The sequence below is a fragment of the Hevea brasiliensis genome, unplaced genomic scaffold, assembly GCF_030052815.1.
Source record: "Hevea brasiliensis isolate MT/VB/25A 57/8 unplaced genomic scaffold, ASM3005281v1 Scaf402, whole genome shotgun sequence".
NCBI classification, from domain to species: domain Eukaryota; kingdom Viridiplantae; phylum Streptophyta; class Magnoliopsida; order Malpighiales; family Euphorbiaceae; genus Hevea; species Hevea brasiliensis.
This window is the reverse complement of record NW_026614921.1, coordinates 9563-25234: the sequence shown is the minus strand read 5'-3', so window position 1 is coordinate 25234 and position 15672 is coordinate 9563. Positions and strand designations below refer to the sequence as shown.

The window sequence follows — 15672 nt, the reverse complement described above, 5'->3', positions numbered from 1 at the left end:
TTGGAACAACGTAATCATAATTTTAGATATTAGTGAAAAAATATTTAGATGGTTTAGAATTTTTATAACTAAAATTTATTAAATTTAATTTAAAATTAATTTTAATTGCTATTAAATAATATATTTAAAATAATATTTTTTTCAACAACAGATCATATAAGAATGTCAAACAGACCATAACGCTTTGTTTGGGAAGAAGTTTTATAAGGTAATGGATTTTTTTTTTAATTTAAAAACCATGATTTGTGTCAGGGAAAATTCATGGTTTTTAAAGGTTAAAACCTTTCATTTTTCAACCTATCAAATCAATAGATTAATAAGATTTTCTCTTCTAAATCTTTAAATACTTTTAAATATTTTATTTTCTCTAGTAAAAAATTATAAAAATTCAAAAATAAAAAAAATTACTTTAATTAATTTTAATTCACTTTAGTTCCTCCTAAATAGAGTATAAGTAGCACGCAGTTTGTTAGTAACCTCCTTAATTTATTGCTCCCCTTTTTCCTGGCTCGGCCTCGTGACTGTGAAACCACTATTTTTCGCTTAGTGTATAGCTTTTTATGGCCTATTTAGTATTACTGTTATAATTATTATTAAAAAAAATTATCTTTTAGATATATTAATTGGAGAGTATTAAAAAATAATTTAAAATTAAATTTAATAAATTTTAGTAAGAAAAATATTAAAATAATAAAATAATTTTTTTCAATAATATTTAGTGTCTGTTTGGCATTAAGTTTAGGAGATCAAAACTATTTTTCTGAATAAAAATACTATTTTAGATATTATTGAAAAAATAATATAAAAAAATTATTTTATTATTTTAGTATTCTTATTACTAAAATTTATCAAATTTAATTTTAATTTATTTTTTAATACTCTCTTACTAATATATTTAAAAAAATAATTTTCTCTATAACAGTTTTAATAACAATATTAAATAAATTTTTAAATTGATATTTTTATTCAAAAAAATAATTTTGTACCTCCAAACGTAATGACATATAGGGCATTAATGGAAGATAAAAATAGAGTGAAAGTTTGGTTGTGGCTGTATCAAGAGGCTTGAAGCCCAACCGTTTTTTTTTTGAGAAGAAGCCCAACCATATCTTACTCAAAGGCCGGTGTGGCCAAGCCCAATGGCTTATCTTTCCCAAACGTCAAAGCTAAAAAGATAATGGGTCAGTTCAAAACCGGTTCACCGCTTTATGATTCAGACTCTGGCGTAATAACAACAGATCCATGGGGGCAGAAAGGGCAACAACGGACTTTAAAATTTCTAGGGCTTAGAGGTTGCTGGCATTAGCCTCCCTCTTCTATATATCCTTAGATCTGCATTCTAAGGGTTAGGGGCGTGCTCGTTTCACTGGAACACACAAGTTCTCAAAACCCTCATTCAAAATGGTATTCTTTTTTCTCTCCTTCGTTATTTTATCTTTTTTTTTTTTTTGAACTTATGGTTCATTTATTCGTTTTGCTCTGATTTGGGCTGTTTTATGCTTGCAAGCATATGTGTGACTATGATTTTGTCTAAAGGATGATGCGTGTTCTTGAGTGTTATGCTTATTTTGTAATCTGGGGTGTTTTGTTTTGAGTGTTTTATATGTGGAATATACCTTTTTTTCTTCCTTTTTAATTGTTAGAAGTGGAATTTTTGTCCGCTTGAATGTGATACAGTTGTGGGTTTTCATAGTAGATCTCATTTCCTAGACTTATTTTGTGTATTATTAATTTTTTGAAAGAAAAGGTAAATCTGAACGGAAGGTGGAGATTGATTATGTATTTAGGTAGTCCATTTGATGGTATTTTCTAACAGAAATAGAAGAGCCGAAATTCTTAGACAACCGTTACTTTTTGTGAATCATTTGTGCACAGAAATCTCATAGTTTGAGAACATAAATAGAACAATGGACTACTGAAGCTTTAACTTGAGGGTATTGTAGTAGTCAATGAGGAGGATAGGGTTTGAAGTTTTGTAGATATAGAATCTCCAAATGAACATTTTGGTCTCTCCATTTGTCTTTCTCTGTAAAAAGTAAGAGAGCATCTTTCACAGTATAATGGAGCTGAATTTTTTTTTTTTTTATCTAGCCTTTTAATTTTACAGAATTTAGGCTATGAATGCTTCACTATCTGGTCAGTGTGGATTTTGATGGACTCCCTTTTGACAATTTCCCTTAAAGCAATAGTCTTTGCGTTGCTTTTACAAAATCTTCTCCTCAGCTCTTTCTCTATGTTGAATTGAGAGTACACAATTCTGGAGAAAACTAGATTTCAGTTTCTGTCTTATTTATTGGAATATCAAATGGAGCAGTGATGAGTCCTACAGACCTGTAATGATTTGTGGTAATGATCACAACTCTTTTATGAACATCTAAGGGACTGAGTTCCAAAAATGTATATTTCTTTATGCATCGAGACTTTTGGGTAAACTGTTAAGGCTTCATCTTTTATTTATTTCAAGCTTGCAGCCTTATACCAAGTTTAATTAATTAATGCTTTTATCTTTGAAGCCGAAAAAGTTGTTTCCCTTGCTATCCAAGGCTGTGTTTGTGTTAAATTTGGACATCATGAAAATGCTTTTTAATTAGTACTTATAAATATATTTTTATTTAAATGCGTATGTCTATATTGTATAGGTTCATAAGTGGGTAACTGGAGGAATTATTTTTGGATGATGTTTGATGAACTTTTACTGGTAGAGGTTCAGTACTTTATTTTTTTTTATTTTTTAAATCTGTCCCTCTACTTTTTATTTTTTATTTTTTTTTGATATGGGAATGTCAACTCCAGTGCATCTATTTTTGATATTTACATTTCAATTTTATCTTATTTTATGGGACATTAGACAGAGCAGTGATGAGTTGCACAGATCTGTAATGATTTGTGGTTATGGTTGCAATTTTTAAGAGCATCTTAGGGACTGAGTTTTCTAATACATTTTTCTCAAAATTTTGTTTTCTTTGCTTTTGCTTTTTTTAAATTTCTGGAAAAACTGTTTGGGCTTTATTTATTGTTAGTGTACAGCTTTACACTAAGTTTAATAGTTAATGCTGCTATAAATGAAGCCTAAAAAGTTGTTTCCCTCGCTATCCAAGTCTGCAATACATGTTGCATTTGGACGTCGGGAAACTACATTTCTTCTTATGTATTTCTACATTGCACACGTTCATGATAAACCCTTTACTTGTAGAGGTAAGAAATGTGCTGCTTTTGTCATCTCTTCCCTTCAGCTCTTTCTCTTTGCTGAAGAGTAGGAGCAAAACTATATTTTAATTTCATTTTCTATCTTAATTTACTTAACATTAAAGCAGTGATGAGTCCTACTACAGACCGGTGATGATCGCAACTCTTTTAAGAACGTCTAAGGGACTGAGTTCCATGATAAAGCGATCTCAAATTTTTTTTTTTTAATTTTTGCCTTTTAATTTTTGGGTAAACTTTAAAGGCTTAACATGAATGTTGATTGTAATCTGACAGCTTTAAGCTAAGTTTAATTAGTTAATGCTGCTATTTGTGAAGCCTAGAATGTTGTTTCCCTTGCTATCCAAGGCTGCATTACATGTTGCATCGGACGTTGGGAAACTACTTTTTTTTTTTTTACTGTTTTCACTTTTTTTTATAATTAAATTTAATTAGAAAAATTATCTTATACCTGTTGCTAGTAGAGGTTCAGAATATGTAGTTTTCAGTCCATTTTAAAGTACATTCAATTCAAAATAAGAGTGAGGAGAGGTTTGATTTCAATTACATAGCTTCAGATGCTTGTCCTTTGAAATATCCTTTAAATAAGGAAGAAGTAATCTAAGTTACTTGCATTATCTTTCTTCCATGGATTAACGGGGGAAGAACTGGTGTCTTGTTTCCATCTTTGCATGCCCTTAATTGTGTTAAATCTTTCACTTCATTTGCTAGGTCTGCCATTTTAAAGTGATCATTTTATGTGAGGGTGTTGTGGCTTTCATATTATTGCAGTATTCTTAAGGAACTAGGAATAGGCCTTTTCCTCTCCTTGGCACCTACTCTGTGCACCATGTACAATGCTTCCTTAAGCTCCCTTAATTGAGGTTTTGTTAATGGTTAGAGATAGAGATAGTTTCTAAGTACGCTAACTAGTGTCCTTAGTGTCAAATTCTCGTCATCTGTGTTTACTATTTGAGCAAAATCTTCTGGCTCTGGTGACAGCATGTGAGCATGTGAAGCTGTATATTTAATTTTGGTGATATCCTTAGCTGTTCCTTGCAATATCTGGTTTATGTGGTATGACTGGCTGCTTCTTAAAAATTGAAATGTTTGTTATTTTGATAGTATTGGCTTAACAATGATTCTCTATTTATTGATATATTTTATACTTTGAATTTCCTTTGCTTTCTAACACTGCTTGGTGTACCTGTTCTTTGAATTGTTACACAGCCCAAGCAAATTCATGAGATTAAGGATTTCCTTCTCACTGCAAGAAGGAAAGATGCACGCTCTGTGAAGATCAAGAGGAGCAGGGATGTGGTCAAGTTCAAGGTCCGCTGCTCCAAGTACCTCTACACCCTTTGTGTATTTGACACTGAGAAGGCTGACAAGTTGAAGCAGTCTCTTCCTCCAGGTTAATTTTCAAATTCTTTTTCTTTTGTGCTTGGCATTTTCCAACATGCAACAAAAAGAAGTATATGCAATAAAACAAATGTGTAGGTATAACTGGTTCTTCAATCTAACTGAATCTGTTATGCGGTTACAGGTTTGAGCGTGCAAGATCTGTAAAAGCTGGTGGTTGGCCTGTGGCTGTCAATTAGTTTTCTAGGAGATGAACCAGAATTTCTCTTTTGTCACATTCAATTTTTGTGATTGAAATACTTGTGGATTTTGGCTTGCTATTTGATCATATTGCGTAGTTTGTTGTATAAGACTTGGATTATTCTGTTGAGAAATTTACTATGAGTTTTGAGTTTTGATTGATATTACGATTTGTGAAAAGCTCAAATACCCAATCCAAAGCCTTTCAAGTCCCAACCTCTAAATCCCTAAAACTCTGCTTCCTCTCTTTTCTTAAGTGGCTCCACACAACCCAAATTCTCTCTCTCTCTTTCTCTCTCTCAAGTCACTTCCAAACCATCCAGTGCATGGGCTTAGCATAAACCCACCATCACTTTCAACCTCCCTCGTTTCCTCAAGCCAATTGCTGGCTGCAAGCTATGTGACGTTGTCATCGAAGGCAGGCTATATCTGGCTCCTCTGTGCAAGCCCGCGCCTCTGGTGGGCTCGAAACTTTCCTATTCGTGAAGAACTTCCATAGCCAAGCCCTGCGGTTGAGCCATTTCTTTGCATGCTCCAGGAATTCGAAGATCTTCCCCCTTCTAATCTTACTGTCGATTTCGGTTCTAAAAGTCCCTCCCTATGCTTCAAATCTCACTGTCGATTTTGTTGAGGCATGGATGGAAGAAATGCTTTATTTATTTATTTAATTTTTTTTTTTTTTTTATGTATACAGGTCGCAGGGTGTTGCCATTGGGTTATTCATTAAACCAGGCGTATGCAAATCATAGCCTGTGGGTACGGGTGGAACTAGAAGATTATCTTTAGGGATCAAAAATAAATATTTTAAAAAGACGGATAAAAATTTAGAAATTAATATAAAAATATAAAATATTAAAAAGTTAAAATTGAATAATATAAAATATGATTGAATTTTATATAAAATTTTAGGGGTTGAAAGAGAAATAAAAATATTGAAGGATCACATAATAAAATTTTCAAAAAATACACTAAATATTATAGGTAAATTTTTAAATTTAAAAATTTTTGGAGATAAACACTAATTTTTTTAAAAAATATATATATTAAAAGTACATGGGTAAATTTTTAATTTTAAAATCCTTTGAAGGCTAAGGCCCCAAGCTAACACCTACTTCCGCCCCTGCCTATGGGTGTGCATGCCATCGCTATTTTTTGGTTTTGCCATTGCCAATCAGGCCCCAACATTTGTCTCTAATTTCTGGATTATTATGAGCGGCGAAGCTGCAAATGGAGGATTTGAGTGTCTTTGAGGGAGGAGGGAGAGTTGTAGCCTTAACCATGGCCATTGCTATTGCTATTTTTTCGGTTTTGTGATGTGGTTTAGGTTTGGACGCTAAGGAAAGAAAAAAGAAGTGATGAGAACAATGGCATTGGGAAATTGAGAATTGCAATAGGTTTTGATTTGTGATATCATTTTGTGGCAGAATTTTAAAATCCTGGTTCGGCATTGTTTGGGCAGAAATGGGAGAGAGGAGAGACTGAGATGGGAAAGTGAAAAACAAAGGAAGAGAAAAAAAATGTAAAGCAAGAGAGGGAGATAGAAGAACATAGAGAGAAGATGCAAAAATAATAGACAAAAAAAATAAAAAACAATGAAGAAAGGGTAATTTAATCCTTTAAAAAATTTCTCTTTGGACCTTATGATGTTGCTAGACTAACCGTTAGAATGAATACAGGGACTAATAATAATTAAGGATTAAATTGTTTAATTTTAAAAATATAAAATTCAAATCATAATATTTATCAAAATTTAAAAATTAAATAGTAAATTTTTCTATTTCTTTTACTCAAGCTTTTCTATAATATTGTGATGATTGAAATGACTTCTTTTTAGGTTGTTTTAGAAGTACTACCAATCATGATTTTATTATGACATAAAATCCCATAATAATGTTATCAATCTAATAGAAGATCATTATATTCAATATAAATGTCCATAAGTCATATTCTATATTATAATTAATTAAAAAAATATATTATAATTGTTTATATAAATTAAATTGACAATATCTATTTTCTTTCATATTCTATTGGCATACAATAGGACCAAGCAGAATTCGGTTCAAATCGAAAAATCAAACCGAATCGAGTCAATTCAATTCAATCGATTCGGTTCGATTTTATATTATAAAAATTTCAATTATTTCAGTTCAGTTCGATTTTGAAGAGAAAAAATCAATTAAATCGAACCGAATTGAAGAGTAATTTATATATTCAAATCGAACTAAATCGAACTGAATCGATTTTTGAATTGATTTATTTTTATGGGAAATTTATGAATTATATTTAATTTTATATATATTAATTGTTTAATTTCATTGATTAATGGTTATTAGGTTCAAACCAAAATCAAAATTAGACAAAATAACTTGAAAATCAAGTTTAAATTAAAAAATCAATCAAAAATCAAAACCGATTAGTTTAAACAGAATCCAATCGAAATAGAGCGATTCGGTTCGATTTGATTTTTCACCAATTTTCGGTTCGGTTCGGTTTTTAAAATTTTCAATTTAAATTTTAATCGGAATTAATTTTATAAAAAATATTCGCAATTTAATGTATCATATTTATTTGATGAATATATATAGATAAATTGAACTAATTAAAATAAAAATTTCCATTGCCTGACCTCTTCTGCTTAAAAAATTATGTCTTTACTTGTAATATTATCTTTGCTTTTAGTCTCTATCCTTTTTTTTTTAATATAGAATTTTACGAGAATTTAATTCAATTAATTTTTTTTTATTAATTATTATGTTTAGAATAAAAAATTTATTTTTTTAATTTAAATTTTATAATTTTAAAAAATAAAAATAAATATAATTTTATAAGAATTTAATTCAATTCTTTTATTAAAAATGATTTATTTTAAAGAAACCCTATAAAAATGACCTATGTGATAATTAATGTATTAATTTAATTCTAAAAATATGATTATTCTAAAAGTGATTGAATGTTAAAAATATATCCATTAGAATTTTAAAAGTGAGCGTTTCAATTAAAAAAAATATTTCCATAGCTTCATTTTAAGATTTTTGCATGGTAATAAATGAAATAATTAAATCATCTAAATTATAATAAAATATTTTTAATTTAACTAAATTACCTTTTATTTCAGCTAATTAAGAGTAATATGATGAAATGGCCTGTGAAAAACTATAGTAATAATTAATGTATTTAGTAAAAATAAAAATTAAAATTAAAAAAATTAATTAATATTCATTAATCTTCTCAAAACAATAAATTAAAAGTGAATGAAAGGAATATTTTGAAATCCATACAACTAATACTATACAATGTATAGGAAATAGTATTTCCCTCCTTAAATCCATAAGAGTTTTTTTTTTTTTTTAATTTTTTAAATTTTTTTAAGCATATCCATTAGAGTTGTTAATTTGAAATTTCATTTCCAATAATTTTTTTTTCTCTATATTTGAGTGCTTGGCTTAATGTATCATTAAAGTTAACCCAAAAATAATTTTGATGATAAATATAAAAAAAAAAATTAAAATTAAAATTTTGATAGCTGATTAAAAATTTTCCAGCTGAAAAAGTAAAATTAATATATATGTTGCACATTGGAAGGTGTGAAATCAAACATTCCTTAGGGGCCAATAGTCACAACATCATTTACCCATCATTCATCATGAAAAGTAAAAGGCAAATCAAGCTACTGTTCATTTTATTATTTATTAATTAAAAAAAAAAAAGCCTCCAATTCATTTAATCTCTAGCTAGCAAGAGAGAGATCTAGAAAGAAAAAGAATAAAAATATTTGTTTGATTCAGAAAGCAAAATCCCTCTTTGAAAGAAAGCATTTGGGGGGGCTGGTTTTGATGATGGGAATTCATTCTGTGAAGTTAAATCAAAGTGGATTAGGTGACACACGAGTGCTTAGAATTAGAAAGATACAATTAGATTTTTCTTCTCTCCTTAAAATAAAATGGTAGGTGTAGTGCTTTAATTTTATCATAGTCCATTGTATGTATGTATATGTCCACACATGAAAAAGAAGATGGTGTTTAATTTCTAGCTCCAGGGTTTTATTAGGCTTTCATATTTCTAGACTTGGACAAATAAGAAACACAAAAACAATTCAATTATAGCATAGCAACGGTGCATAGAGAAAGGAAAGGTTATCTTAATTCGTCTCCGACTCAATTCTTATTATTTGAAAAATATGTGGATTTATTTATTTTTATATATTTTGATTGATATTTTATATAAAAATACTTTTTATTAATAATTTATATTTTAATAATTTTATAAAATATTTAAATTTTATTTATTATTTAAAATTATCATTATTATTATTATAAAAAAAAAACATATATTTTATATAATAAATTATTTATGTAAATGGGTTCGAGTACATATATCTAAAATGTAAAAATCTGATCCAACATAAATATTATTCTTTAGACCTGAATCTGTCTTAAAATCAATTATGTATCATCTAAACCCGTCCTATTGGAATTTGATCAGATCAGATACTTGCAAATACCTAACTCGTTGCCATCCTAACAATGTATAGCTCAATGATAATTGTACATATATTAGATAGGAAGATTCTAATTTAACTTTCCCCTTTCCCTATATATGTAATAAAAAAAATCAATACGATCTAATTAGACTTCAAATTCGATCAGAAAAAAAAAATGAACTAAATAATAAAAGAAAAAGAAGGTGATTCAGTCAGAACTTTTCAAAAGCTTTGATGAAAACAAATAATTGAAAGTAGTGGAAAGAAAATAGAAAAGAAAAAAAAGGAGATGGGAGTTTAATTAATTACCAATAGAAATGTTTCCATGCCTATATTCATGTGGGCATGTGATGTGGAAGCAAATCAATAAAAATATAAAAATTTCTGAACCTCTCAAGTTAGTAATAAGTGTATCACACACACAGAAATGTATGTGAGGAGTAGTACAAGAGTCTTATCTAAACCTAGAACAGTTGTTTTCCACTACATAATGTTGGCTTAAAGTCAGTACATATGTGTGGTAATTGAAGGCAAATATGCTATTCAAATCACTAGACAGAGAGGCAAACGTGGGATCTAGTTGGTACTCATCTGTTTGCCACCAAGGTCTCTTCCTGGTCCCTCTCTTTTCTTCCTCCTCTTTAAGTCAATTTTTTCCCCCATATTTCATCCCTTATTGCTCCCCTTTCCAATGCTGCAATGCTTATACATCACCATATAAGCTATGGAAATTATAATTATTTTAATCTTTATATATGTTAGTTGTGCACACAAGAGAAATCAATGTTTCATTAAGACTTTCATTTACTAATTTCTCTGCATATATTATTGGGGTATATCATATAGTCTAGATTGTTGGGCTGACCTTTGACTCCCAATTTTGCATATATTATTTAGGTTCAAATTATTTTGAGTTAAATATAAATTTATGTGAATTACATATTATCTGAGATTTTTCTTATTTAAACCTAGTCTATCATGAATTCATGACACAAGTTGTACAGTGAGATTCACGTAATTAAACATATGAGTCTTACATATTTATATTTTAAATTCATGGTGGACTGGGTCTAGATAATAATTGCTCGTTACCACGAATTATGAGTATTCAAATCAGATTAATGGATTATGTAAAAAATTGCCATGTCTAGTTCAGTATTTCTTCAGCTGGAAAATTAATGTTTAGTTTATTTCAGTTCATGTCAGTTCTAAGAGTATTAAAGCTAATGATGTATATCAAGACTTTCATACCCAATAACTATATGTACGTATGCCAAAACCTAACAAATATACATTCAATTGTGTATTTTGACAATGAATATCAAATTAAATGCAATTAAATTGATAAAGAGGGAGAAGGGAGACTCACTGGGGAAATTTTTTGTCTATCATAGATTTAAAATATAAATACATAAGATTCATGTATTTAATAGAGGACTCCTATTATACATCTTGTATTTTGTGGCTTGAGTCCATAATATATTGAATTTACATAAGAAAAATATGACACTATGTTAAGTCATTGTCACTGAGTAGAGTGGTGGCAGTGCAACATGAAAATGATATGATAATAATTCAAACAAGAGTACATGTCCCAGTGGATGAAACTGAAAGAACCCTAGTTTAGATTATGAAGAGAATGTTTCGCACCTTATCTATTATAGGCCACTTTGAAATAAAAAATCTCTTAGAAATTGTAGCTTCATTTCCCTCATTAATTAATTATCTTGATCACTATATATTCAAATTATCATTCACTATTATATAAATTTGAGTTTTAATCACAAATTTTTGATAAGATCAAGAAAACTAGCATAAAATGAGAAAAGGAAAATCTTGTGTTGTTGGTGGCTGTAGCATCTTAAATTTGCGGTATTCAATAGGTAATCTCCTACATCTTAGTTGGCAACTCAAGGCATTTTATATACTTGCTTACGTTCGGTCTATCATAGATTTAAGATACAAGATGTATAATGAAACATACTTATATGTAAATTAATTAAAAGTTAATCATCAATTAGTTCAGGATTAGAATCCATGCATATCTTTACTAATTAGAAATAATAATGAATGAGATATATTCTTTCCACTTGTAATCTACATAAATTAATCATATTTAAGTAAGTGATCTTGCAGGGTCCCATAATCATCAAAAAATTCGCAAATGATTTTTTGATAATAAAGTTATAACTAATACTTCTGCTAATTTTCTTTTTCTTCTATTGGAGGAGTCCTGGAGCCAAATATGCCATCAGCTTGGTTGGTAGGCATGCAATATTATATGTAAAAAATAAAAAATAAAAAAAAATAATAGAGCAATATATAATAAATTGGGCACCAAACTCCTGCATGAGATATTACATATAATTAATTGTGCTTATGTTGCCTGTTTGTGGGTATGCAAATTTGTACTAATTAATTGCAAGTACATAAAGGGAATGAAATTAAAGAGAAGGGTTTATAAATTCTTGGGTAATAACATATATAAATATATGTATAAACTAAAATTTAGAAGCATACATGATATATATGTAAAAATGAACACTATGAAGATTTTGTTACAAATTCCCCCATTACTAAGAGTTGAGGAGAAAGATACTGAGCAAGCAATCCAAACGAGGAAATGGGATGATGTTATGGAACAGAAAAAAGAAGCACAAGTGCAAACACCTTCAAACAAATAAGATGATCTAAAAGCAGTTAAAAAAGCAACACAAACTCCCAAGCATAAAGAAGAAGAGCAGAAAAGTACTTGGACATAAAGATAAAATTAAAAATATGCATGATAATAACTATGACTATGTGAAGAAGAAGAAGATTTGGGATAAGAAAAAAGTAATAAACTCCATCATCAAATCTAATTGTTCATGATGGGCAATCAACTCTCATATCCAGCTTCTGAATAAATTCCCATGATCTGCTTGAGTAGTAGTAGTGTGTAGAGATGATGATTAGGGTTTCCACGCTGATGCCCATACTACAGGTTCCTCTTTCCATGTCAAGTAAAGTCCTGAACCTTCTTGATCTCCTTGTGGGGGTTGCATAAATGACCACCCAGGTCTGTATCTCTTAAGCAATGCCTTGACATCATCCACAACATCATCACTGAATCCGACCGGCGTAAGCACGTCCCTGAGTCTCTCGCACCACTGGTTTCCTCTCTCCCTTCTCTCACACTCTCCCCCTCCTCCTCCTCCATCATTTTCTTCGTGATCACAAGCCAAAACCCTAACTATGCTTCTTGAGCACTCCCTTTCCAACATCAATCTCTCATTACTAGTTGGGGCAAAGCTTTCTTCTAGCATCTCAAAGTATAGAGTGTAATACCTAAGGCACTCTTCAAAGCACTTGACAAACTCATATCTTGAGCTAGTAAAATCAGCTTCTTCTTCAACCACTGTCACAACCCGAGGGTTAAGTGATTGAAACATTCGGATCAAAGAACTTCTTTCCTCTATTTCAACTGTTCTCAATGCTCCGATGCAATTGATCGCTATAGCTTCATCTTCTTGAACACCTAATCCTTCCTGATTGAGCTCTGATAAATTGTTTAGCCCACTTATTACGTTGATCTCGAAGGGAACTCCCATTATCCTAGCAAACTTCTCCATTCTTTGGCCTATTTCCTTATGACTGATCTCACGATGCCAGCAGTAACTACAACAGTGAGCTTTAAACGTGGGGTCTCATCGTTTCTTGTGGCTAACGCTTCAAGCAAAGTAGGCCATTGGGTGCAAAGGGTATTGCTAATATCAATTATGTGAAGTTTGGTTTCACCTTCTAAGGCTTCCAAGATTGCACCATTAGAAGCAACATGACCAAAAGTTGTCCAGGGGCTTACCTCTTGGAATTTTAGTATCAACTTCCTAGCAGAATCAAAGGAGTGACTCTTTTCAGCTACTGTAGTTAGGGTTTTGAAGCATCGGTGGCCGGACTCCGTCGCCTTACAAAATAAAGCTTGCAAGAAATAAGATGCCAATTTCTGATCACAATCTCCATAAGGGGAGGCAAGCTCATTTAACATCCATAGAAGTTGGTGGATTTTGCATGAGTCCTTGTCGGAGATGGCTCTTGCACACTCCCTAAGAAGCTTTGATGCCCATTTGTTACCTGTAGATCCACAAGGCTCACCGGAATCCGATGACCAGCTGGTCGATGTGTGGCTATTTTGGGGATGATTGTTGCTGCTGTTGTTGTAGTTGCTATGGTTGTTGCTTTGCATGTCTATAGGATCTCCGTGATCATTGCTTCTCTTGGGGAGAGGGAACAAGTGTGTATATGTTTCTTTTGGGGCATAGATAGTTCTGTCCGTGTGTAATGTTGGGGGAGGCCTCCTTTGACTCTAGAGGCAGCGTATTTGCATAACTCAATTTCATTTGAGTTAAGAAATGATCAAGAGCCAATAGCTATATAATATAAAAAAAAAAAAAACCTTATAGTATCATATATTTTTAAGGTCATTGGCATATGCTATTTTATTATTATATGCAATTCTTGGCCCCCACATGCATTAGTTAATTTTGCATATATATATATATATATATATATATATATATATATATATATTAAGCCATCAACCATGGTGATGGGTGAGCGCATGGTTTTCCTATGCAACTCCTGGCTACTAGCATCGTAATGTTCCCCAAGGGACAATTAATTTTGCAATTAATAAATGTAGGGATTTAATTTTTATCAATGAAGAGATTAGTTATTTGTATATTTTCTTACACATATGTTTAGATATATATATATATATATATATATATATATATAAAATTCCCCGATCATCTCTTAATTTAGAAGGTTGTAATATTACAATCCCCTATTAATAATTTCTATTCCCAAACTTTAATGTGATTAGTAGCAAAATTAAGAGAGTCTGATTAGAGAAATAGCACCCGTACATGAGAAGAGAGAGAATAATGATATAGGGTCTGTTTGATATTATTATTAATTAAAATTATTTTTAAAAAATATTTTTTTCAAAATATATTAGTTAGAAAATATTAAAAATGATTTCAATAAATTTTAATTATTAGAACACTAAAATAACAAAATAATTTTTTTCAAATTACTTTTTGTTAAAAATCAGTTTCTTAAACCACAATGTTAATCATGCACATAAAGGACAATAAACATCTCAATCATACGTATATCATTAGACGGTATTATAATGACTATAGCATATAGAAATTTAGGAAATTATTGTCTACATCCTGTTCATCATAAATTTAAAATATAAATATATAAAATTTATATTTTATAGTACAAATAGTTTTGACCAATATTCAAATTTGAGATTTCACAGCTCTAAAGACCACTCAAATACCATTTACTTACGGCCCATCAATTATAAAATTTATATATTTAATAGATAAATTTTATTATTTATCTTATATTTTGAGTTCATGACAAACCTTAGGACAGCAAACATAAAACCATAATTAAATGGGAAAAAAACAATCACAAGGTGATAATCAACATTGTAGTCACTGATAAAAGAGTTTTGGTAAAGAATAAAACATTTATTCTCAGAAATTAATAAATATAGTTATGGAATCCTAATTGTTCAAAAGCAACTGAGTCAGGTTAAAGGAAACATAACAAACAACATATTTTCTTGATTTAAAACAAACAAACAAACAAATGTTCAAATCAACAACACTTTGAAATAGACTAATTAAAATTATTGTGACTTTAATGTGATTTATATGATTTTACTTAAATAAACTTTATTTTGTCAACTTTAACTAGCTAGTACAAAAATGTCTATCAGGCAGATAATAACCTTTTGTACTCCCCTCTTGATTAGTGATTACCATTATTGTTAATAGTTGATTAACATAATAATTGTGTGATTACTGTTGTTGCTAATCTTTCTCTGTATGAAAAAAGATGATCATTATCTAGCCTCAGCCTGATGTAATTAACTAGTCATAGGGATTATGTATTATATATTTTATTTAGTGACGGATTAAAAGTTTATCACAAAAATATGAATTAGTGATGAAAAGTTTCAGCGATGAACCAAAATCCATCGCTGAAAATTAATGTTTGAATTATTTATAAATTAATGACGGATTATGGTCGTCACTGAAACCTTGTAGCTAATTAACAAATTTGTGATGAACTAATGATAGATCCGTCACTAACCCATGTTTTTGCAACAAATTTAGCGATAAATTCGTCAGTCCATCATTTATACCTTATTTTTTAGTAAATTAATGAAAAAGGGTTAATTAAACAAGTCTCATTATCTATCCCTTCTACTATTATTATTATTATTTATTTTTTTTTTTTAAAGAGACCATCAAAATTTCAATAATATTACATGACAAAAAGACATTTAGTGCCTATTTGGCATTGAGGTTAGAGGATTAAAACTATTTTTTCAAATAAAAGTA

General features: G+C 30.0%; 1 protein-coding gene, 5 non-coding genes and 1 pseudogene across 6 annotated transcripts; 6 read left to right on the top strand and 1 right to left on the bottom strand.

The window, feature by feature from the left end:
- The first annotated feature begins 1236 nt into the window (after window positions 1–1236).
- On the top strand, window positions 1237–4947 carry LOC110665649 (60S ribosomal protein L38). Its single transcript, XM_021825858.2, has 3 exons — window positions 1237–1404; window positions 4414–4597; window positions 4730–4947. The coding sequence occupies exons 1-3, from the start codon at window positions 1402–1404 to the stop codon at window positions 4750–4752; spliced, it is 210 nt and encodes a 69-aa protein (XP_021681550.1). The 5' UTR covers window positions 1237–1401; the 3' UTR covers window positions 4753–4947.
- Window positions 2307–2392, top strand: LOC131177320 (small nucleolar RNA SNORD25). Its single transcript, XR_009146880.1, has one exon. It is a non-coding gene; the product is annotated as a small nucleolar RNA SNORD25 (small nucleolar RNA).
- Window positions 2850–2933, top strand: LOC131177321 (small nucleolar RNA SNORD25). The gene has a single exon (XR_009146881.1). It is a non-coding gene; the product is annotated as a small nucleolar RNA SNORD25 (small nucleolar RNA).
- On the top strand, window positions 3001–3140 carry LOC131177323 (small nucleolar RNA snoR136). Its single transcript, XR_009146883.1, has one exon. It is a non-coding gene; the product is annotated as a small nucleolar RNA snoR136 (small nucleolar RNA).
- Window positions 3307–3382, top strand: LOC131177322 (small nucleolar RNA SNORD25). The gene has a single exon (XR_009146882.1). It is a non-coding gene; the product is annotated as a small nucleolar RNA SNORD25 (small nucleolar RNA).
- LOC131177324 (small nucleolar RNA snoR136) lies at window positions 3446–3593 on the top strand. The gene has a single exon (XR_009146884.1). It is a non-coding gene; the product is annotated as a small nucleolar RNA snoR136 (small nucleolar RNA).
- A 6847-nt stretch (window positions 4948–11794) lies between the features above and the next one.
- Window positions 11795–13679, bottom strand: LOC110652155 (protein SHORT-ROOT-like; annotated as a pseudogene).
- Between the last annotated feature and the right edge of the window lie 1993 nt (window positions 13680–15672).

What these genes read in the sequence shown, in the direction of transcription:
- LOC110665649 (XM_021825858.2), top strand. An exon ending in GAAGCAGTCTCTTCCTCCAG is followed by an intron (nt 4,598 to 4,729) that starts GTTAATTTTCAA and finishes ATGCGGTTACAG; the next exon opens with GTTTGAGCGTGCAAGATCTG.